The sequence below is a fragment of the Calidris pugnax genome, unplaced genomic scaffold (genome assembly GCF_001431845.1).
Source record: "Calidris pugnax isolate Ruff unplaced genomic scaffold, ASM143184v1 scaffold247, whole genome shotgun sequence".
Taxonomy (NCBI): domain Eukaryota; kingdom Metazoa; phylum Chordata; class Aves; order Charadriiformes; family Scolopacidae; genus Calidris; species Calidris pugnax.
In genome coordinates, this window is record NW_015090980.1 from 654,471 (window position 1) to 677,260 (window position 22,790).

Below are 22,790 nucleotides of genomic sequence, written 5' to 3' on the forward strand. Positions count from 1 at the left end.
TCAGACGGATGGATGGATGCGGGGACGGACTGGGGCTCACCTCTGCTCCGCCGCTGCGGCGGGGGGCCCCGCACCCCCCGCACCCCCCGCAGCGGCGCTCGGCAGCTCGCCCGGTCCCTCCGCGGGGCGTCGCGGGCACCGGCTGGCCCGGGGGTGATGCCGGTGTGGCCCCTGCCTCCCTTCCCGCGGTGCCACCGCTGCTGGCTCCCTCCTGGGACTCGAGCCTTTCCTTCACCTTCTACTCGGGGCTTAATGTTTTCGCTTGTTGGGCTTTTTTTTTTTTTAAAGAGCCGATTTTTTTAAAAAATATATCTCAAATAAACAGAGGAGGTGGAGCAGCTGTAGCCATTTTGCAGACCTGGATGCGAATGCAGCCAGCCTGGTAGAAGATAGGGATCAACAGTCTCCAGGGAAATAGGGCGTTTGGTCAGCAACAAGCACGTAGCCAGGCTCGGGAGCAGCTGCTCCATGGAGCGGACAAGCAGGAGCCACAGGTGACCCCAACGGTGTCCACAAAGCAACACACCCCATCAGTGTCCCCAGGTCAGGAAAGGAAACAGGTCAGGGCAACTTTCAGCGAGCTGAGAGCCTCCAAGATGAAGCAAATCAGGACAATTGTAACCCATAAGTGCACTCAGGGCACGGCCACCCACCTGCTTTGTGCCAGGGCTTTTCATGGAATCATAGAATGGTCAGAGCTGGAAGGGACCTTAAAGATCATGGAGTTCCAACCCCCCTGCCCTGGGCAGGGACACCTCCCACCAGACCAGGTTGCTCCAAGCCCCATCCAGCCTGGTCTCGAACAACTCCAGGGATGGGGCAGCCACAGCTTCTCTGGGCAACCTGTTCCAGTGTCTCACCACCCTCACAGGAAAGAATTTCCTTCTGGTACCTAATCTAAATCTCCCCTCTTGAAATTTAAAACCATTCCCCCTTGTCTTGTCACTACCCTTCCTGACAAAGAGTCCCTCCCCAGCTCTCCTGTAGCTCCCTTCAGATATTGTCTGCCCTCACTGCACATAGAAACCCCCTGAAAACAATTTGGCGGCTCAAGATTGGTGACAACAATCTCTAGCTCCTTGTACTACCCTTGTGGTGATATTTAAGTGTGGATGTTACCTTGTTCAAGTAGGGACTGATTATGGCTTGGCTTCATTAACTGCTTTGTAATTTTATTGAGCTGTCCATATGAGGTGGGTATGAAATAAAGGGGTAGGCAGGGCAGCTGTGGAGTTGTGTTGTCTTGCCGTGGTGTAGCCATGTCCTGTGCTCGGGGTAAGGAGCTGGAGAGGCAGCTCTGTGCTCAGGGGAGAGTTGTTATCTGTCCTTTGGAGCATTTGGCCTGCGGAGATAGGGAAATGAGCAAACGCCACTCCTCATGAAAGAGGGGACAAAAAGAAAGCGTAGGAGGATTAAGGGAGCATCAGTCTGTAACTGCTGAGTAGTTAAAAATCAGAATGATTTCCCCATAGGATGCAAACGGTTCATTATAGGCAACTGAATAACCAAATTCAGAATTTTTTTTAGGTTTTGATTGAAATTCCTGAGGAATTTTTCTTCGCCTTGACAGGATGCTTTTTGCTCTACCTACACATCTTCAGTCTGCTTCCCAGGCTCTCTCCAAGTGAGATCAAGTCCAAGTTTGCTGTTTGGGCAGCTGGTTTCAGACCCTTACTAGTAACAGAAGCCTTGTAACTACGCTGGCTTTGCCTGGGGATCCTCTGATGCTTTAAACCTTTGGTTAACAAAGTGCAATTTCTTAAACCTTAATCACTAACAGAAATTAAGCCACATGAAAGAAAGGAGGGTTTTTTTGTAAACAAGGAGTATTGCATGCTTATCTCCAGATGATGATGGCTCCTGTAATGAGGAAACTCAGCAGCTGAGGTCAGTAGGTGCTCGGTATCTCTTCCTTGAAGTGCGCGGTGACTCAGGGCGAGGGTTGAGTTTCTGCCAGCAGAGAGACCCAACCCCTACCACTCCTCCAGTCCTAGGCTCTGTCAAAAGAGATTGGAAACCCATGCAGAAACCTCTGTGGAAATTTGATTTTTTAGGAACTAGGGCAAGTAGGGGAGAAAAAAAGTTTCACTGGTGATGGAATGCTTAGAAACAACCTTCTTTTCTCTTGGGGAGCCATCAAACTGGAAACCCATGCAGAAACCTCTCTGGAAATTTGACTTTTTAGGAACTAGGGCAGGTAGGGGAGAAAAAAGTTTCACTGGTGATGTAATGCTTAGAAGCAACCTTCTTTTCTCTTGGGGAGCCATCAAAGTAAACTGTAGCTCCTTGTGCATCCCCTGGAGAGCTGAGCAGCTTCTCGAGGTGCCATAGTGCAAGTGTTTGGCTCAATGAAGGTGGAAGTTGTCTGTGTCCACCTTCTGGACAATACTTAATCCTTATTAACTCCCTATGATTTCGTCTGAAGTATTAATAATTCATTTGCTTTATCTCCTTAAGAAGCTCAAGTGACTTTACGTAACTGTGGCCTTACATCAGCAAGCCTTGATGCCCACTGTTAACAGCCTGAAGAAGGGGGGGATATGGGGTGTGAGCACAGCCCCCAGGTCACCAGCGCCATTCCTAAGCACAGCCCTTATCACTGGCACAGACAGCGTAGCTCAAAGCTCGATTTAGTTAACTCTGGTTTTGGTTTATGACTCCTTCCAGCTTGGAGCAAGGGCCACTTGCTGGAATCATGAGAGTTTCTCCATAAGAAATATCCTGCTGTTGTGAGCCCTCGGGATAGGGGAGCAGCCCTCGGGATAGGGGAGCAGCCCTCGGTCTCCTCTGCTCTCCCCTTGGAATATCTCATAGTCACGGTTCCTGGGCTTAGTGAAACCTTATCCCTGTGTTCTCTTTAAAAAAAAAAAAAAAGTTTAAAACCCGAGTTTCTGCAGCTGGCGTGAAGCAGCATGAGCAGCAGGTAGTGAGGCAGGGCCAGGAATGGAGCTCAGGGGGGCTGGGCACTGCAGCACAATGAAGAAAACCCAACAAAACCACACAGCTGCAAGGATTCCTTATTGCTTAATGTTGGTAAAATGGTTCAAAGCTTAATGTTGGCAAAATTCTCCCCAGCTGGTGAGAAATAGCTCAGTAACAGCCACAAATTTTGATTCCTTCTTTGGCAGAAGAACAGGGTCCCGAGCACCAGCCGGGAAGTCAGCCTGTAATCCGGCAGGGGCTGATGGGCAGAGCCTCCCTGCAGGTCAAACAGGGCTCTCCTCTTTTCTCTTGGTGGCTTTGGTCCTCCGCTTCTCCGTGTTTACCCTCCTCCCACAGCTTTTCTTCAAGGTGGGAAGACAAACCTTAGCCCTCGGCCCCCGCCACGCTCCTCCCGTTGCCTGCCTGCGGTCGGGCTTGTCCCTTCCTGTCCCGGGCGGTTCGGTGCGGTGCAGCCGTCGGCGCTCCCCGAAAAGCCGTACTGCGGGATACTAAGTTTGCAGAGGACTTAAGTGTTCTTAAAAGCAAAACATATTAAGTTGCTGATAAACCAGTGCAGGCATCCTGTCGTGGTTTGGGCCGGACTGGTCTCTGCAGAAGCGAGAATTACTAGAAACCTTGGGTTTTGCTCAAGATCTGTGCAGCCAACCGTCAGTTGGGTGGTTGGGATTTTGCCCAAGCTAGGGAGGTGTAGTTAATTAGGCAAGCAGAACGAGGAGCAGATTCACTGAAAAAAAACCACAACAACCCCAACTCCAACAACAAACTGATAATTTATTTGTATTTAGGAGAGAAGAGAGTTCAAGGTAAGTACTTGCAAAGTTCCTGCCTGGGATATTTGGGCCCAGCTTGTGCTCAGATAGACTGAGCAAGCAAGGTCACCCATTCAGAAGATGTTTGACTTAGTCTTGTGCCCTTCTCAAAAATAGTTAAATCGGAAACATTTCAACACTTATGGACCTTGGAAAATCTTTTGCCTTAAGCACATTTTTGTGGCTTCCAAGATCTACTGCCCAGTGTGTATTTCTACCCCAAGATTACAGAAAAGGCCACAAAAACACAGCTTGCCTTCAGCTGCTTGGCATGGGAAAGCATCTGATGGGGCTTTTCAGAGCAACTTTGCTGTGACAAGCCTAGACTGACTGGGGACACTGATGCTATTAACTGTTATTTTCACAGGTTAATTTTCTCCTTCTTCAGTGTGAGCCAATCATTTTTATCCCTGGATGACAATAACTAAGATGGGTGAATCAATGAGATTTTTATAACTATTTTAGCTGGGTTGTGGTCGAGTTCCTCTGTTCCATTGCAGGGTTTAAGCTGTTGGGTCCTTTGTTAAATCTCTTGGGAACTGAGCAGATGCAGGACTGTATGGCATTTGGTTGAGCTAGGAAACACAACTATTTTCCTTAAAGATATTTTGCAGTATTTACCCAGATAATTTGTAAGTGTGCAGGAGAAGAATAACAGCCGGAAACATCAGTTGGTGAGCTGGCAAGCAGAAGTTAATACAATTATTAACGTAATCACGCTCTACCCCCTTTTTCCTTCCTCTGAGCTATTTTATCTGTCCAGACCACAAGATCTTAAAAAGCAAGGTGGACTCTTGTCCTGGAGCACGGGAATGTATTAAGGAGACTGGAGACGTCGGATGTTTGGGAAGCCTTATCTCGGTGAGTGGGAATTCTTGTCTCAAGTTCGGTCAGACCCAAAGAGCTTGCCTGGCCTTTCTCAGGCTCTTTGGAAGGGGGAATCTTGTGTGCATTGCTGGAGTGTTTCTCTGGCTATTTTTGTACTGCTTGTTTTCTGTACGTGCAGCTGTAGTCAAGTGCTGCTTCTCGATCCCAGACAACTGAGATTTTCCATAACCTTTGACTAAGAAAAAACATATCTTTAATCACATCTCCCCTTCACAACAGGCAGCACGTGGGAAGATTATATAAATATTATATGAAGCACATTTTTGGCAAATTGCTTGCATCGGTGTTGTACTTCTCTCCGCTAGTGTCTGTGTAGTAGAAGAAATAAATGGCACACTGAGATGATGATAGAAATGAATACTCTGATGTATATTCCTTCTGTTTCACTTTGGAATTCCTCATCAATTAATTGCCTTGTTGTTTTAACTCTTACATTGATTTATCTAGCAACAACCCAGACTAAGACTTTCTGAAGATGAGATCTCTCTACTCTGTGTTACTGGTAGGTATTTCTATATAAACCTGCATATGTAGTAATAGCTTCTTCTTACTTAGAAAACAAGCTTAAGCTTGCTTTGATAGCTTACAGAAAGCTAGCATTCATATTATGCCTTCTAGCCATAACCAAAGAGGAAAAGGTTTTATGACCCTTCTGACCAACATCCTGAAGAGCAGTGGGTAGCAGATTTTGGTGGTGCTTCTTCTTGGGCTCACCTGGAGAATGCAGCTTTTCAATTGAAATCGTTCAATTGGAATGTAATTACTGATTGGACATTCTATAAGCAGATTGTCAAAGCAAACTGAACAAGGTTTAGTACATGAGATAAAAAGCAGCATCAGTATTTTGTGGTGTGATTAAATGCAGTATGGATTTTTGACAGAAAATCTGCTCCATCTAGCTAATTTTGATAGGGTGGCAGAGATGCAGGGAGGAAGGGGTAGCTTATTTTAGGGAGGCTTTTCTGTTCTAGGGCAGTACTGTAAAGAGCCACTTGTGCCCCAGGGGCTGGTTTATGCAGTCAGGGAGAGCAGGCTGGTTTCAGATGACCATATTCAAAGGTCACCACCTCCACTGTTTTATTAAAGGAGAAGAAGGTTAGGTGCAGACCACCCTTTTTCCCAGCTGCCTTGAAGAGAAGGAAGCAAACACATGCCCCTCTGGCATGGTGTGTGTTCTGCTGATGCTTTTCCCAATACACACTCTCAGAGCATGTAGGATATTTGTGTTCAGACAGCCACTGTTGTTCTGCATCACACACCGTGACTGTATATAATAAATTCTGGCAAAAGTGGGCCTTCCAGCAGCACTGCACCTGCTGTGCTGGGTGCTGCCGGTTACCCGTGTCCTCCTGCTCTCCTCACAGATTTGTTGTTATGGTGAGAAAAGCTGGGCCTCAAATATCGAACTCCCTCTTATCTCAGCTGGTATCTGCTGTGGGCAGGTATCAGTTGGTGTGTATTAAAACAAATAAGATAGTAAAGAATTTATGCTTTGCACCGAGGGCAGGTGTGGTCTCAAAGGGGTTTTTTTCTGTTTCTTTTCCCCCTACTCCAATTCCAACTTGTTTTTCTTTTTTTTTTAACCAAAACCAGCCCCGAACTCTGCCCAACAGCACAGAGGCTTACAGCTATTTATGTCTTAATTGGGAATTATGACCAGTAATCTGTCAAATCAGATACTTCCTCCTGAGAAGAATTACAATCAAATGCAGGACAGTTCATGCAAACTGGTTTGCTATAATATTCACTGTTTGCTTTAAGCCTGCATCAGCAGATTAGACCAGTGTTTGGAGAACCGCATGGTTTTATGCTTAATATGTCATTGGAGGGTAATTAGTTTGCAAGGTGTTTTACACACAGCGTGAGCAAACGGCTTCGCTCGAGTCCGTTCGCAAGACTTTGCTCTGACCCTCCTCGGGCTGTTGATAACACTCCTGCTGACTTACTAATGCCAGCACAGGACACTGATTAGCCTGTTTTTAAAGCCTCAGGGTGGAAAATAACTAGGAGAGGAGCTACTGCCAAATCGGAGCCGCGGAGCCGCTGCAAATAGCACGAGTGTTCTGCCTCCGACGGCCCTGGCTGCAGTGAAAAACAGACCACGCGTCCCCCCGGCAGAAGGTGTGGAAGCCCTCGAACCCACACACCAGCCCTGCCTGGGTGAGACTTGAAACACTCGCCAGAAAGGAGTTGCTCCTGCACCTGCATTTTTGTGGTGAAAGCCCTGTTCTGGTGCCCAGCCCCATCCCTGGCAGATTTAAAAAATTTATAGAACAAAGCAGGACAAGTTTCCAAAGGCAGAGGCATTTTTATTTATGTAACCTGAAGCAGGGTCTGCTGTTTGTGCTGGATGTTTAAACACTTGCTGAGAGCCCGCAAACCATGCTCCAGGGTTTACTTTTTTTTTTTTCCAAATAACATCGGAAATTGCAATCTGTTGAATCAGAGGAATGGCGTCTGATATCCCTGCTAGTTCCCTGGAACAAGGTATGTCAAATCCAGGGCAACAGTGGAGTCTGTGGCCTCTGAAGACCATTTTAGAACTTTCTTGGATTTTTTTTTGTTTGTTTTTTAGATATTTTCAGACTATTCCTAGAAATACCTGAGGAAGAGAAATTATAAGAAGTGGGTGATTTTCAAACACAAACCCCAAACACAAGGAGACTATAAGGAAGAGCCACTTTCATTTTAGGTTACTGGTCGTTAGAAGATCTCATGTTCAAGTCAGTGCTACTCCGAGTGAGGAAAAGATGACACAGGCTGAGCTGGGGGTTTCAGGAGGAGATATGGACGCTCACATTCAAGCTGCTGGAAATAAATTCTGGTCTATTACTTTTGCAAAAGCATGTCTCTGTTCAGATGCTCCTGATGCCACCAGTCTGGCACTGCTGATCATCAGCATCTCCTCTGAAAGCAGAGCACCCAGTGCTCCTCTGTCTTCCTTCAGCTGCAATGTGCTTGCACACCTACAAAGCAACCTCACCTCTTGGACAGTCACCAGTACATGAGTGCCACAAGCCTCCGCAGCAACATAGATGGAATAAAGGGCATTTTAAAGACCCATGTGCCATTTATTTGATTTTAAGCCATATAGTTATTGTGACTGCTTTTGGGAAGGATTTATTTCTTCCAAAAGATAGGTTGAGCCCAAAGGCTATGGGAGAAGCACCCAGCTACAAGAGCTGCAGGAGAAGTGGTCTAGAAGAACTTAATTTTAAGCCATTGTGACTGCTTTTGGGAAGGATTTCTTTCTTCCAATAGAGCTTCCTACTCATAGGTTGAGCCCAAAAGAGCGCCTACTCATAGGTGCTATGGGAGAAGCACCCAGTTGCAAGAGCTGCAGGAGAAGTGGTCTAGAAGAACATGCTTCCGAGTCTTCTAAGGCTGGTTTTATGATTTCTATCCAAAGCTTTGGATGAAGTGAAATGCAATGGCAAATGCTAACTAGTGAGGTTCTGAAACAACTCCTGATGTCTCAGAAGACAGTTACCTTCTTGGTCATCTAACCATAGGCATGGGCTGTTAATATAAAGACCAAACTGAAAACAGTGTCTGACTAAACCAACTTTTAACAATGTGGGAAATTTCTCTGTCTTTACTGATTTTGACATTGTTAGTCAGGCAACAAGGCAGGTGAGAACATTTCTTATTAGCTAATTAACACGTCTCTAATTTCCAGCTTGCATCTGAAAAGCCTGTGGGTTGTTTAGGAGGGCTTTTTTCCACCTGCTTTATGCAAGGCTTAGTCTATACCTTGCTATTCAGCTAAATTACTTTATGTCCTAGTCGTATTGAAGCATTTAAAGGTGTCACACTATTAGCAGCTTCATTCTAGATCATAAAATAATCTAATTTCAGAGCAATCAGCAATTCAGTTTTCTGTCTTTGGGATAGTTAGCCATAGTAAGTACTTAACATAAATTCTTTGGGGAAATAATCTGTGGTTTAGGCTTCCTAGACGAAAAATACAGTTGTTGAAATGAAAAGCTAGGTAATGTGAGGACAGTTTTAAGTGACAGCCTGCCCTTATTTCTTTAGGCAGCACCTGGAAGAAGCCTAGAAATCAGTTTTATGTGAACCCCGTGGAAGAGCGAGCTCCGAGCGCAGCAGGTTTCTCAGTCATCCCGAGCAGAGAGACCAGGGGCTGGTGTGACGGCACCGTAAGTGTACTCCACCCAGGAGACCTGGGGCAGCCAGAAATGTGAACCACACAGAGGCAGGGGGCCGCTGTCGGATGGCTGCTGGCACCTCTTGCTTTGGCTCCTCTCCAGCCCCCTCCTGCCGAGCAGGGGCTCGCTCCGGCGCTGCAGATGGATTTGCTGAGCACCACACATTTACAAGGCACAGCGTGGTTTGCAGACCTGGAGGGAAAAAAAAAAAAGAACCCAGCAGATGTTCAAAGCTTCTAAGTTGTCTGTTGGCACCGACGCGCAGTGCCTTCATAGTCTCTATTCCTCGGAGCCTGGAGTAAGACAAGCTAGATGACATGAAATCCGGTGTCTTGGGTGTCTTTAGACACAGTGTAAGAGGCAAGGACTGAGGAATAGCTACCGTAAGTAGGATGAGTACAACAAATCCTCTTACATATTTAAAAGTATTGTTTGAAGGTGATAAACTGCCTTCATGCCCAAGCTTGTGTTATTTCAACAACAAGAAACAGGTCTGGTCGAGGTTTCCAGCCTCACTTTTATTTAAGGTGAGCCACGAGCCAGCACCTAGAGGCAGGGTTTCTTCTCGTGCTTATGCAGCTTCTGACAGTGTTAGACCCTTCTGCAGCTCCAGAGGGAGCGTCTCTTTCCTCATGCTTGTTTCAGCGCCCAGTTCAGTTAATGGATTGAGATAACACAAATTTCTGTGCCCAGCAGAAGCCCCAAACCAGCCCCTAACGATGCACCAGATATTCAGAAGCTCAACACTTGAAGGATATTAAATGACTAAAAGCTCCCAGCGTGCAGCTGTGATACCTTCCAGGCATAAAGAGGACTTGAAATTCACAGTCATTTTCTTTGTGTGAATAGCAAGGTGAACTTTGCTTCCAATTTCAGCATTTAATACACGGCAAATTCAGATTCTCTGTAGCCTGGGAGGAGTGCGATTGAGTTAAATCACATTCCACATACAAAAAATACTAAGATAATATTGTTTCCAACATTGATGCCCAACATTTACCAAGCTATCTCTATAAGAATTAGATTGAACAATACATTCTAGGCCAAAATCAAATTATGACTAATTTTTAAGGGGCCACCAGCTTGGCAAAGAGCTCAGTAATGACCCAGTACGTGTTTCTAAAAGCTGTGACTGGGGATTCCAAAGGTATAATCATGTCTCCATTGGTACCTTCTCAGACTTTTCTTCAATGTAATAACAGAAAAGAACACATCAGCTGTAGGAACTCCGCAGAAATAAAATGCTGGTTATTGCTGGGGTCTGTACAAATGGGGGTTCTCACAAGCCCGAGTTATTTGAGCCAGGATGTTGGTGTTAGTAACTGCTTTTGGAAAGACATTTGTGCCCTGGAGAGAGCAGCTTGAAAAACAGATGTTTGGCAGCAATTCGTGGCTGTAGGGCTTTGTTGCCAAAACTGACGCAAGTGTGCCACCTGTACAAGATCTCCTATCTCTTATACTTCATGCTTCTGCCCAGTGAGAAGACAGGAGCCACTGTGTCCCCAGGGCAGAAGAGAAACATCAAGCAACTGTGAAGTGGATTCCCTTTCTTCTTTTTTCTTCCTTTTCCCTTCAGCTACTCTTTGCCTTTAGGTGAATGCAAACTTTAGGTGGCTTTAACAGCTTGGATGATGTGCCCTTAGAGTCAGCATCCAGGGACAAGCCAACATGGACTGTAAGGACATTTCTGCAGATGTCAGAGTTGGGGAGTTGGAAATCTTCCCAAACATGGCACTGGGATGCCCAACACTGCAGCCATCCCCGCTCCTCCTGGCGGGCCAACTACTGGATGCAACACAGTCAGCAAGGACACAGCATGGTCCTCTCACTGCCCACAGCCATTCCACACAGCTTTATTGACCTCTGGGCTCTGGAGGCCCACCACAGCTGGCTCTGGGAGACAAAAGCTACAAGTGCTCTTCAGCAATGTCTCCTCAGGCTGATCCCTCCTGACAGGGCACCACTGCGGCACCGCCATGTCACACTGTGATGTCCCCGCTATGCAGCACGGGCATCACAATGGCACCTCAGAACATCCCAGTGGTGTCCCAGTCAGCCGGCACCAGTTGGCCTTTGCTTGCTGGCTGGAAGGACAAGGCCTGGCTCTCCAGTGCAATGTCCAACGAGGAAAGCTTTGGTCTCGCTGAGAGAGAAGAGATGGAAAGGCAGCCATCCCCCACAGCAACACCAACCCCTTCTGCTCCGGACGAGCTGGGGGAAAGAGCACCCTGCGACGCTGCCGTCCGAGAGTGGGAGGAGGAGCAGGATGTCCACCCTGGCAGTGAGGGACACGGGACCACACAAGTCCCTCCTGTTTCCAACAAGAAGGAGGCTGAAGCCAATGAATTCACAGCCCTCCACTTTCCACAAAAGCTGTGGAAACTGGTAGAAAGCCCCCAGTTTCAGTCCATTTGGTGGAGTGCAGGTGGGAAATGTGTTGCCATCAACGAAGGACTCTTCAAAGAGGAAGTGCTGGGCAGGGGAGGACCTCAACGAGTTTTCGGCATGAACACCATGAAGAGCTTCCTCAGGCAGATGAATCTCTATGGATTCACAAAACTGAAGAATGATGTCCAAAGATCTGCCTCCCTGCCCGAATTCCTGGCAGAAGAAGCAGCAGCTTCTGCCCACAGCCAGGTACAGCAGCTGCTCTGCACTTCCACTAACGCTCACGGTGGTCTTGGGGGAGAGATGGGCCTTCATGTCATAAGGGGCCTCACAACAGAGGGGATGGGGATGGTAACGAGTGCTCTGGGTTTAATTTCCTTCTTGGGTCCTTTTCAGGAAGGTTGGAGTTAGTCTCTCTGACTGGTAGAAACACAGTTAGAAAACAGTTTGCTTCTATCTGCTTAGTTTGAAACTGTTAAATGGAAAGACAGGCTCAGTGTAACCAGTCTCAAAATGGTGGCAACTAATTATCCTCCTTTGCTTTTTTTAGATCCTCTACTACTACAATCCTAACTTTAACAGGAACCATCCCCACCTGCTGGAGAGCTGCAAGAGGAGGGTTGGTGTCAAGCGGAGAGCCTCGGATGCCCCAGCAGTGGATGAAGGCCACCCCTCCACGAGCCCAGGGGGTCAGCCTGCAGGGGACACACCAGTTCCCACCAAGCGATGGGCTGAGGCACCTCCCAGCCTCACCAGTGTCACGCCACCTCCACCAGCAGCTGCTCCCACCCTTCCCCAGCCGGCCGGAGCAGCAGGCGGCCAGAGGCTCATCCCTCTGTCCTTCTTCTTCCTCCCACCACCCAGCAGCCAAGCCCCAGAGGGTCTCCAGCCCCATGCTCAGGCTCCTCTGTGCTTCCCAGTGCCCGTGCTGGCAGCAGGCTCAGCTCTGCTGGGGCCAAGACCACCCCACTGCCCCACCTGCACCTGCACCCCCAACCCTGCAGATGCACCCCAGCATGGCATGTCCTAAATGGAGCACAGAGAGTCATCCACAAGTCCATAGTTTCTAATTCGTAGCATTTTAAGACGATAGATCATAATAGAGTTGTTAAGAACTAGAACCTAGTAGAGTTGGAATAAACTGTTTGGACAATAAACCTTTTCCCGTTGTCCTGTCCTCTTTGCACAGCAGAAGCCCAGACAGGTTTCTTATTTCACCCACCAAAGTAGAAGCACTTCAACGATTTTGCCCAACACTCAAGCTGAGATTCTTAGAAATCAGAGATCTTGCACCTACTTTCAGAGTTTCCCACATTTCCATAAACTCCTCCAGAAGCAAACCAAAGTAGGAACACAGGTCTGAGCAAAGAGCACCCCATTAAATCATGCCTTTGAAAAACACTAACCCAGATCTGGGCTCATCACAGCTATTGAGCCAGCTTCTTCAAACCTCTGCGTTTGCAACACACTCTCCAGCAGAGGACACAGAGGTTGCTCCCTCTTTCTAGACCACGGGCTCCAAAGCGGCTGCAGGAACCCCGGAGGGGAGCAGTAATGAACCCTGTGGTGCCACAAGGAAATACCAGACCTTCCCTTTATGGCAGAGCTAAAAAAAAAAAAAAAGAAGAAATGAGGCTTCACTCTCATTTAAGACATGAAGCCATGCAGGCGTCCACACTCGGTCCACCCCATTTTGCCCCCAGACTCTTGCCTTCCCCAGCTCTGCAGGGAAACAGCAAAGCCCAGCCCGTCTGTGCCTTGCCTCTGCCTGGGCCAGGCCTTTGGGGATGCACCAGCAGCTCAGGAGACCCTCCTGGCTCTGCCCAAACACCCTTCAGAGCTCTGCTCACGCTCAGTGTCCTCACCTTCACTGCCCCAACACTCACACCACGGGCTCATAAAGCTCCCAAGGGCCGGATCCAAACACCAAAGGGAAGGGACTCGCTGAGTCCCACCACCCTCCAGATCAGCCCTTGCCTTTACAGACAGAGCACCTGAACCTGTAGAGAGGGGGTTGATTCTGAAGCTTTCCAGAGCAGGATGGATTTTGTTGCTTCCCTTCCCACCTGTGAGACGGCAAAGAGAAGCCGAGGAACCAAACCGAGGAAAGGGGTGGTTGCACACCTCCCATTTCTTCCATTGCCTTTGCCCAGCCTTCGCCGTGTTCCACTCCCAGTTAGTCCTACAGAGCAGCCCCTGGGAGATGGCTGAAATCTGGGAGGGGAGCATGGCTGGGGCACGGGCCTGGGAGCAGTGTCTTCACAGGACAGAGCCCTTCTCAGTCCAGAGAAGAAATGGGCTGCAAACTGGAAGAGATTTCTGTTTTCTTCCATTCCTTCAGCCCAGGAAACACTTCCCCACACCACTGGACAACCCGGAGGGAAACAAAGGGGAGCAGGAGGGACCTAGTCAGGGTTACACACAGGGAAGATGAAGCAACAGAAGGTGGAAGGAGGTTCCCCAAACCCAGTGCTGTAGACACTGGGTTCTGCTGCTCCCCACTCTCTGCCAAAGGCTGTGGAGTGGGAGCTCAAGAGCCACCAGCACAAAAAAGACCTTAAGGACATTTCTGGTGGAGTCAGAGGTGCCCAGCTGGAAACCTTCCCAAACATGGCACTGGGATGCCCAACGCTGCAGCCATCCCCGCTCCTCCCTGTGGGCCCACTCCTGCATGCAACAGGACACAGCACAGTCCCCTCACTGCCCACGGCTGTTCCACACAGCTTTATTGACCTCTGGGCTCTGGAGACCCACCACCGCTGGCTCTGGGAGACAAAAGCTACAAGTGCTCTTCAGCAATGTCTCCTCAGGCTGATCCCTCCTGACAGGGCACCACTGCGGCACCGCCATGTCACACTGTGATGTCCCCGCTATGCAGCACGGGCATCACAATGGCACCTCAGAACATCCCAGTGGTGCCCCAGTCAGCCGGCACCAGTTGGCCTTTGCTTGCTGGCTGGAAGGACAAGGCCTGGCTCTCCAGTGCAATGTCCAACGAGGAAAGCTTTGGTCTCGCTGAGAGAGAAGAGATGGAAAGGCAGCCATCCCCCACAGCAACACCAACCTTTTCTGCTCCGGACGAGCTGGGGGAAAGAGCACCCTGCGACGCTGCCGTCCGAGAGTGGGAGGAGGAGCAGGATGTCCACCCTGGCAGTGAGGGACACGGGACCACACAAGTCCCTCCTGTTTCCAACAAGAAGGAGGCTGAAGCCAATGAATTCACAGCCCTCCACTTTCCACAAAAGCTGTGGAAACTGGTAGAAAGCCCCCAGTTTCAGTCCATTTGGTGGAGTGCAGGTGGGAAATGTGTTGCCATCAACGAAGGACTCTTCAAAGAGGAAGTGCTGGGCAGGGGAGGACCTCAACGAGTTTTCGGCATGAACACCATGAAGAGCTTCCTCAGGCAGATGAATCTCTATGGATTCACAAAACTGAAGAATGATGTCCAAAGATCTGCCTCCCTGCCCGAATTCCTGGCAGAAGAAGCAGCAGCTTCTGCCCACAGCCAGGTACAGCAGCTGCTCTGCACTTCCACTAACGCTCACGGTGGTCTTGGGGGAGAGATGGGCCTTCATGTCATAAGGGGCCTCACAACAGAGGGGATGGGGATGGTAACGAGTGCTCTGGGTTTAATTTCCTTCTTGGGTCCTTTTCAGGAAGGTTGGAGTTAGTCTCTCTGACTGGTAGAAACACAGTTAGAAAACAGTTTGCTTCTATCTGCTTAGTTTGAAACTGTTAAATGGAAAGACAGGCTCAGTGTAACCAGTCTCAAAATGGTGGCAACTAATTATCCTCCTTTGCTTTTTTTAGATCCTCTACTACTACAATCCTAACTTTAACAGGAACCATCCCCACCTGCTGGAGAGCTGCAAGAGGAGGGTTGGTGTCAAGCGGAGAGCCTCGGATGCCCCAGCAGTGGATGAAGGCCACCCCTCCACGAGCCCAGGGGGTCAGCCTGCAGGGGACACACCAGTTCCCACCAAGCGATGGGCTGAGGCACCTCCCAGCCTCACCAGTGTCACGCCACCTCCACCAGCAGCTGCTCCCACCCTTCCCCAGCCGGCCGGAGCAGCAGGCGGCCAGAGGCTCATCCCTCTGTCCTTCTTCTTCCTCCCACCACCCAGCAGCCAAGCCCCAGAGGGTCTCCAGCCCCATGCTCAGGCTCCTCTGTGCTTCCCAGTGCCCGTGCTGGCAGCAGGCTCAGCTCTGCTGGGGCCAAGACCACCCCACTGCCCCACCTGCACCTGCACCCCCAACCCTGCAGATGCACCCCAGCATGGCATGTCCTAAATGGAGCACAGAGAGTCATCCACAAGTCCATAGTTTCTAATTCGTAGCATTTTAAGACGATAGATCATAATAGAGTTGTTAAGAACTAGAACCTAGTAGAGTTGGAATAAACTGTTTGGACAATAAACCTTTTCCCGTTGTCCTGTCCTCTTTGCACAGCAGAAGCCCAGACAGGTTTCTTATTTCACCCACCAAAGTAGAAGCACTTCAACGATTTTGCCCAACACTCAAGCTGAGATTCTTAGAAATCAGAGATCTTGCACCTACTTTCAGAGTTTCCCACATTTCCATAAACTCCTCCAGAAGCAAACCAAAGTAGGAACACAGGTCTGAGCAAAGAGCACCCCATTAAATCATGCCTTTGAAAAACACTAACCCAGATCTGGGCTCATCACAGCTATTGAGCCAGCTTCTTCAAACCTCTGCGTTTGCAACACACTCTCCAGCAGAGGACACAGAGGTTGCTCCCTCTTTCTAGACCACGGGCTCCAAAGCGGCTGCAGGAACCCCGGAGGGGAGCAGTAATGAACCCTGTGGTGCCACAAGGAAATACCAGACCTTCCCTTTATGGCAGAGCTAAAAAAAAAAAAAAAGAAGAAATGAGGCTTCACTCTCATTTAAGACATGAAGCCATGCAGGCGTCCACACTCGGTCCACCCCATTTTGCCCCCAGACTCTTGCCTTCCCCAGCTCTGCAGGGAAACAGCAAAGCCCAGCCCGTCTGTGCCTTGCCTCTGCCTGGGCCAGGCCTTTGGGGATGCACCAGCAGCTCAGGAGACCCTCCTGGCTCTGCCCAAACACCCTTCAGAGCTCTGCTCACGCTCAGTGTCCTCACCTTCACTGCCCCAACACTCACACCACGGGCTCATAAAGCTCCCAAGGGCCGGATCCAAACACCAAAGGGAAGGGACTCGCTGAGTCCCACCACCCTCCAGATCAGCCCTTGCCTTTACAGACAGAGCACCTGAACCTGTAGAGAGGGGGTTGATTCTGAAGCTTTCCAGAGCAGGATGGATTTTGTTGCTTCCCTTCCCACCTGTGAGACGGCAAAGAGAAGCCGAGGAACCAAACCGAGGAAAGGGGTGGTTGCACACCTCCCATTTCTTCCATTGCCTTTGCCCAGCCTTCGCCGTGTTCCACTCCCAGTTAGTCCTACAGAGCAGCCCCTGGGAGATGGCTGAAATCTGGGAGGGGAGCATGGCTGGGGCACGGGCCTGGGAGCAGTGTCTTCACAGGACAGAGCCCTTCTCAGTCCAGAGAAGAAATGGGCTGCAAACTGGAAGAGATTTCTGTTTTCTTCCATTCCTTCAGCCCAGGAAACACTTCCCCACACCACTGGACAACCCGGAGGGAAACAAAGGGGAGCAGGAGGGACCTAGTCAGGGTTACACACAGGGAAGATGAAGCAACAGAAGGTGGAAGGAGGTTCCCCAAACCCAGTGCTGTAGACACTGGGTTCTGCTGCTCCCCACTCTCTGCCAAAGGCTGTGGAGTGGGAGCTCAAGAGCCACCAGCACAAAAAAGACCTTAAGGACATTTCTGGTGGAGTCAGAGGTGCCCAGCTGGAAACCTTCCCAAACATGGCACTGGGATGCCCAACACTGCAGCCATCCCCGCTCCTCCCTGTGGGCCCACTCCTGCATGCAACAGGACACAGCACAGTCCCCTCACTGCCCACGGCTGTTCCACACAGCTTTATTGACCTCTGGGCTCTGGAGACCCACCACCGCTGGCTCTGGGAGACAAAAGCTACAAGTGCTCTTCAGCAATGTCTCCTCAGGCTGATCCCTCCTGACAGGGCACCACTGCGGCACCGCCATGTCACACTGTGATGTCCCCGCTATGCAGCACGGGCATCACAATGGCACCTCAGAACATCCCAGTGGTGCCCCAGTCAGCCGGCACCAGTTGGCCTTTGCTTGCTGGCTGGAAGGACAAGGCCTGGCTCTCCAGTGCAATGTCCAACGAGGAAAGCTTTGGTCTCGCTGAGAGAGAAGAGATGGAAAGGCAGCCATCCCCCACAGCAACACCAACCTTTTCTGCTCCGGACGAGCTGGGGGAAAGAGCACCCTGCGACGCTGCCGTCCGAGAGTGGGAGGAGGAGCAGGATGTCCACCCTGGCAGTGAGGGACACGGGACCACACAAGTCCCTCCTGTTTCCAACAAGAAGGAGGCTGAAGCCAATGAATTCACAGCCCTCCACTTTCCACAAAAGCTGTGGAAACTGGTAGAAAGCCCCCAGTTTCAGTCCATTTGGTGGAGTGCAGGTGGGAAATGTGTTGCCATCAACGAAGGACTCTTCAAAGAGGAAGTGCTGGGCAGGGGAGGACCTCAACGAGTTTTCGGCATGAACACCATGAAGAGCTTCCTCAGGCAGATGAATCTCTATGGATTCACAAAACTGAAGAATGATGTCCAAAGATCTGCCTCCCTGCCCGAATTCCTGGCAGAAGAAGCAGCAGCTTCTGCCCACAGCCAGGTACAGCAGCTGCTCTGCACTTCCACTAACGCTCACGGTGGTCTTGGGGGAGAGATGGGCCTTCATGTCATAAGGGGCCTCACAACAGAGGGGATGGGGATGGTAACGAGTGCTCTGGGTTTAATTTCCTTCTTGGGTCCTTTTCAGGAAGGTTGGAGTTAGTCTCTCTGACTGGTAGAAACACAGTTAGAAAACAGTTTGCTTCTATCTGCTTAGTTTGAAACTGTTAAATGGAAAGACAGGCTCAGTGTAACCAGTCTCAAAATGGTGGCAACTAATTATCCTCCTTTGCTTTTTTTAGATCCTCTACTACTACAATCCTAACTTTAACAGGAACCATCCCCACCTGCTGGAGAGCTGCAAGAGGAGGGTTGGTGTCAAGCGGAGAGCCTCGGATGCCCCAGCAGTGGATGAAGGCCACCCCTCCACGAGCCCAGGGGGTCAGCCTGCAGGGGACACACCAGTTCCCACCAAGCGATGGGCTGAGGCACCTCCCAGCCTCACCAGTGTCACGCCACCTCCACCAGCAGCTGCTCCCACCCTTCCCCAGCCGGCCGGAGCAGCAGGCGGCCAGAGGCTCATCCCTCTGTCCTTCTTCTTCCTCCCACCACCCAGCAGCCAAGCCCCAGAGGGTCTCCAGCCCCATGCTCAGGCTCCTCTGTGCTTCCCAGTGCCCGTGCTGGCAGCAGGCTCAGCTCTGCTGGGGCCAAGACCACCCCACTGCCCCACCTGCACCTGCACCCCCAACCCTGCAGATGCACCCCAGCATGGCATGTCCTAAATGGAGCACAGAGAGTCATCCACAAGTCCATAGTTTCTAATTCGTAGCGTTTTAAGACGATAGATCATAATAGAGTTGTTAAGAACTAGAACCTAGTAGAGTTGGGAATAAACTGTTTGGACAATAAACCTTTTCCCGTTGTCCTGTCCTGTTTGTACAGCACAACCCCAGGGTCAGTTCTTATTTCACCATCCAAACACTAAGCAGAACCAACTGATGTGCCACCAGTGGTACCATTTCTGAGAAAAGCCCTGTCTGGTTTCTCATCACTATAGAGTAAAATCCAGGATGAGAGTTAGATGGTGCACACACCAAGGTTGCTCTTCCCTGTGACACCTATGAGTGAGACATCTCTTCTGCAGAGCCATTCACCCAAGGCATGCCAGGCGGCCAGGCGCTCACAAGCCTTGGGAGTCTTCAGGTGACATTGCTGGGCCATAGAGCCATTGTCTACGCTTTGCAGTGGCTTAACCAGCACCCTTAACCAGGGTGCAAGTTTGTAAAAGTCAGTCCCCAGGAAACACGCAACGCACAGTCCCATCATGGAGAGACTAGGGCCCAAGATCAGAGAGCTGAGCGTGTGATTCCCCCATCCCAAGCTGAACATCCAGCTGAAGATGGCAATCTCCAGCCAAGCTGGAGCAGGGAAGCAGTGTTGCAGCTCACGCCCGATCACTAAAGATAGGTATTGCTGAGTCATAGAATCATAGAATTTCCCAGGCCGGAAGGGACCTCCAAAGGCCATCTAGTCCGACCTCCCCGCAGTCAGCAGGGACACCCCCAACTAGACCAGGTTGCCCAGGGCCTCGTCGAGCGTCTCCTTGAATATCTCCAGGGATGGGGCCTCAACCACCTCCCTGGGCAACCTGTTCCAGTGCTCCACCACCCTCACAGTAAAGAACCCCCTTCTAATCTCCAATCTAAATCTGTTCCCCTCCAGCTTGAAGCCATTTCCCCTCGTCCTGTCACTACAGGCCTTTCTAAACAGGTTCTCCCCAGCCTTCCTGTAGGCTCCCTTCAGGTCCTGGAAGGCTGCTGTTAGGTCTCCCCGGAGCCTCCTCTTCTCCAGGCTGAACAACCCCAGCTCCCTCAGCCTGTCCTCGTAGCAGAGGTGCTCCATCCCCCTGATCATCCTCGTGGCCCTCCTCTGGACCCTCTCCATCAGGTCTATATCCTTCTTATATTGAGGGCTCCAGACCTGCACACAATACCCCAGGTGAGGTCTCACCAGTGCAGAGTAAAGTGGCAGAATCCCCTCTCTGGACCTGCTGGCAACGCTTCTTTTGATGCAGCCCAGGATGCGATTAGCCTTCTGGGCTGCAGCTGCCCACTGCCTGCTCATGTCCAGCTTCTCCTCCACCAGAACCCCCAAGTCCCTTTCCTCAGGGCTGCTTTCCAACACCTCACCCCCTAGTTTGTATTGGTGGCGAGGATTGTTCCGGCCCAGGTGCAGAACCTTGCATTTGCTCTTGTTGAACCTCATGAGGTTCACCTGGGCCCACCTCTCCAGCCTGTCCAGGTCCTTTTGGATGACATCCCGTCCCCAAAAGGACGTCAGCAGCCTGCGTTACAGACACGGGTGATCTTTAGCATCAGTCCGGAGCTGAACCAGTTTGCATGAAATTATCCAGGAGAAAAATCCTGGATTTCACTGAAAACACTGGTTTCACTGCAGCCCTGCATGCCTGGGGAGGGGTGGAAGGGAGGGGGGGGCCAGAGTGGCCACTTCCACACAGGCACATCTTTTCACCTCTGTCACCTCCGCTCACCTCTCTTCCCCTTTCCTCATCTTCTTCCCCCGTTATCCCTCTTCCTATGTCTTTTCCCATAATTTTTCCTCTTTTTTTCCTGGCTTCTCCGAGGGGTGATGCTCCCAAACCCCCTGGCCTGACCCCTGTGTCGCTGGGGACCCTCTCACCCCAAAATCTGCTGTGCCGAAAGACAAGGAGACGCTTGCAGGTTCTTACCAGCTTTATTAGCAGCCCCACGGTCGGGTTTCCAGCCCCACAGTGAAGGTTGATGGGGATGGTCACCCTGCCCTCCCCGGTGTGCCCGGCACGGTGTGGGGACCTCACTCTGCAAAGCCCTGGGTGTCACAGCGAGGTCCCTGCCACTTGTGGTAGCACTGGCAGCTGAACTCCTGGGCCAGCCGGGAGATGTCGTCACCGCTGGACTCCAGGCTCTGTGCCACCAGCCAGGGCTTGCCAGCTTGCAGTTTGATGGCGAAGCGGAAGGGGTCAAGGTGGAGGAAGCCCTTCTTGTTCTCCTGGCGCACGCAGCGACCCCGGCCGGAGCACAGGCTCTGGCTGCACAGAGAAGCGCTGGTCGTCACGTTGACGATGTAGTGGCCCAGGGGCCCCTCTATGTAGTCCTTCAGCCTCAGACACATCTCCTGCAACATCACAAAGTGTCACAGCCCTGCGTGGCCAGGGAATAGGGGGATCCCCATGGGCAGTGCCACCTCCCACACTCACCTTGGAGCTGCTGTAGTTGAGGCTGCCCCAGAGGATGATGCCAGCGGTGCCCTGAGCTGCGCTCTCCCCGATGGTGTTCACCAGGTCCTCCTGCACCCAAGGGGAGAGGAGAAGTTAATGGTGCCCAAGGCCACCCTGACAGGGCTGAAGACTCCCCAGAACCAACCCATCAGCCCAAAAGGTGCCCACCATCCCCATCACCTGGGAGAGGAAGTCGACGGTGCAGTCGAAGGCAATCTGGGAGTAGGGCAGGACGGGGATGCTGCTGTTGAGGACACCACGCTGGACGGCAAAGGCCTCAGCCACACGGTGCCGGACGTAGGTGAGAGCCTTGCCGGTGCCGTTGAAGATGGGGGGCAGGTAGATGCTGGGGTAGAGCGCCCGGCTGCTCTTCCAGAGCCACCGCAGCTCCTTGTTCCTCTGCTGCTCCACCGTTGGGCACGTTCCGGCGTAGGGCAGGCCGTGGAAATCGTTGTAGCAGTCAGGGAAGCCATAGAAACCCCAGTAGCCGTCAGGACGGAGGGTCTCACCCAGCTGCAGGGTCTTCTCCATGAAGTCACGGGCGCTCTGCTCAAACTGCTTCTTGGCCTCCTCCATCACCATGTCAGGGGGCCACTGCGGGTGCTGCTGCCGCACCAGCTCCTCCGACTTCTGCCGGTAGATGTCCATGGAGTCCCAGTTGCGGACCCACAGCGGGCGCCACTTCTCCCAGTCGATGACAGCCAGCCCATCATAGGCAGGGTTGGGCAGGGTGACCTCGATGTCACGGGTGGCCTGGCGGAGGTGGGCCTCCAGGCTGGCATTTTGGGGGATCCCCCCGTTCACTGGCACCCCCTCAGGTGTGTAGTAGGGGAGAAGCCCCAGCTCCTTGGCGTAGAAGAGGGTGATATCCTGTCCGACGAAGGACTGCTGGTCGTTGGCCAACACATCGAAGACCTCCAGGTTGAGGGTTACGTTGTACTTCTCAGCACAGCGCTCGGTGGGGATGTTCCAGATGGTGACGAAGGGGCGGTTGAAGAGAATGGGACCTCCAGCCCCCCCGGCACCGACCAGGGCAGGCAGGAGCAGCAGGAGGAGCCGGCAGGACCACCCCGATGCCATGGTGCTGGTGGGCACGGGATGGGTCCCAGCGCTGCCTGGGGAGAGCCGAGACGGGCTGAGACCAGGGCAGACCCGGGCTGGAGGCAGCAAGAATCCACACCCCGGTTCCCAAGCAGTGCCAGTCGCCGAGGGCTACCTCTCCCTCCTCCTCCTCCTCCTCCTCCTCCTCACGGGAAGTCCCTGAAGTTATCAGCAGCCGGAGCCCGGCCTGGTGGGCCGGCAGTGGGGAGGGCAGCGTGCCAGCCCCGGGTGATGGCTTCCAGCGGTGGGCCCGGCCGGGGAGGAATGTGCAGAGTCAACACCCGGTGACCGGCCGGGCGATGAGCTGGACTGGAAAGACAAACAGACACGGGCGGGGTGGGGAGGCCAAGGTCACGGGTGACAGACGTGGGCCGGGCCAGGCCGGGCAGGCGCCGCTGGGGAAGGGGAGGGCATCGGCCATTGTGGGGGGGAAGGAAGGGGGAGAGG

At 51.6% G+C, this 22,790-nt stretch overlaps 4 protein-coding genes and 1 long non-coding RNA gene across 6 annotated transcripts in view; 4 read left to right on the forward strand and 1 right to left on the reverse strand.

Annotated features, from left to right (window-relative positions):
• LOC106894734 overlaps positions 1-10,837 on the forward strand; it is a 12,140-nt gene extending 1,303 nt beyond the window's left edge. The window contains exons 2-3 of the long non-coding RNA XR_001413302.1: positions 4,499-4,613; positions 8,679-10,837. This is a non-coding gene — a long non-coding RNA (uncharacterized LOC106894734). The remainder of the gene's footprint in view (positions 1-4,498; positions 4,614-8,678) is intronic.
• A 44-nt stretch (positions 10,838-10,881) lies between these two features.
• Positions 10,882-12,359, forward strand: LOC106894733 (heat shock transcription factor, Y-linked-like). The gene is made up of 2 exons (XM_014953582.1): positions 10,882-11,446; positions 11,748-12,359. Exons 1-2 carry the CDS (start codon positions 10,925-10,927, stop codon positions 12,225-12,227), a joined length of 1,002 nt encoding a protein of 333 aa, XP_014809068.1. The 5' UTR covers positions 10,882-10,924; the 3' UTR covers positions 12,228-12,359.
• Positions 12,360-13,961: 1,602 nt separating this feature from the next.
• On the forward strand, positions 13,962-15,619 carry LOC106894731 (heat shock transcription factor, Y-linked-like). The gene is made up of 2 exons (XM_014953580.1): positions 13,962-14,706; positions 15,008-15,619. Exons 1-2 carry the CDS (start codon positions 14,059-14,061, stop codon positions 15,485-15,487), a joined length of 1,128 nt encoding a protein of 375 aa, XP_014809066.1. The 5' UTR covers positions 13,962-14,058; the 3' UTR covers positions 15,488-15,619.
• Positions 15,620-17,221: 1,602 nt separating this feature from the next.
• Positions 17,222-18,787, forward strand: LOC106894732 (heat shock transcription factor, Y-linked-like). Its single transcript, XM_014953581.1, has 2 exons — positions 17,222-17,966; positions 18,268-18,787. The coding sequence occupies exons 1-2, from the start codon at positions 17,319-17,321 to the stop codon at positions 18,745-18,747; spliced, it is 1,128 nt and encodes a 375-aa protein (XP_014809067.1). The 5' UTR covers positions 17,222-17,318; the 3' UTR covers positions 18,748-18,787.
• Positions 18,788-20,714: 1,927 nt separating this feature from the next.
• Positions 20,715-22,790, reverse strand: part of HYAL1 (hyaluronoglucosaminidase 1) — a 2,775-nt gene continuing 699 nt past the window's right edge. The window contains exons 2-4 of one of the 2 annotated variants that reach the window (XM_014953579.1): positions 21,423-22,652; positions 21,222-21,311; positions 20,715-21,139 (exon numbers count right to left, since the gene is read on the reverse strand). In XM_014953579.1, coding sequence (XP_014809065.1) covers positions 20,819-21,139; positions 21,222-21,311; positions 21,423-22,322 — 1,311 coding nt within the window. In that variant the 5' untranslated portion in view covers positions 22,323-22,652 and the 3' untranslated portion in view covers positions 20,715-20,818. Of the gene's footprint in view, positions 21,140-21,221; positions 21,312-21,422; positions 22,772-22,790 lie in introns of those variants that run through there. The other variant, XM_014953578.1, reaches the window with a different exon arrangement.

Bases quoted from the DNA above. Each gene is read 5' to 3' on its own strand.
- LOC106894733 (XM_014953582.1), top strand. From the start codon at position 10,925: ATGTCCAACGAGGAAAGCTTTGGTCTCGCTGAGAGAGAAGAGATGGAA. The intron at 11,447-11,747 runs GTACAGCAGCTG...TGCTTTTTTTAG, and splicing joins CAGCTTCTGCCCACAGCCAG to ATCCTCTACTACTACAATCC.
- LOC106894731 (XM_014953580.1), top strand. From the start codon at position 14,059: ATGTCCCCGCTATGCAGCACGGGCATCACAATGGCACCTCAGAACATC. The intron at 14,707-15,007 runs GTACAGCAGCTG...TGCTTTTTTTAG, and splicing joins CAGCTTCTGCCCACAGCCAG to ATCCTCTACTACTACAATCC.
- LOC106894732 (XM_014953581.1), top strand. From the start codon at position 17,319: ATGTCCCCGCTATGCAGCACGGGCATCACAATGGCACCTCAGAACATC. The intron at 17,967-18,267 runs GTACAGCAGCTG...TGCTTTTTTTAG, and splicing joins CAGCTTCTGCCCACAGCCAG to ATCCTCTACTACTACAATCC.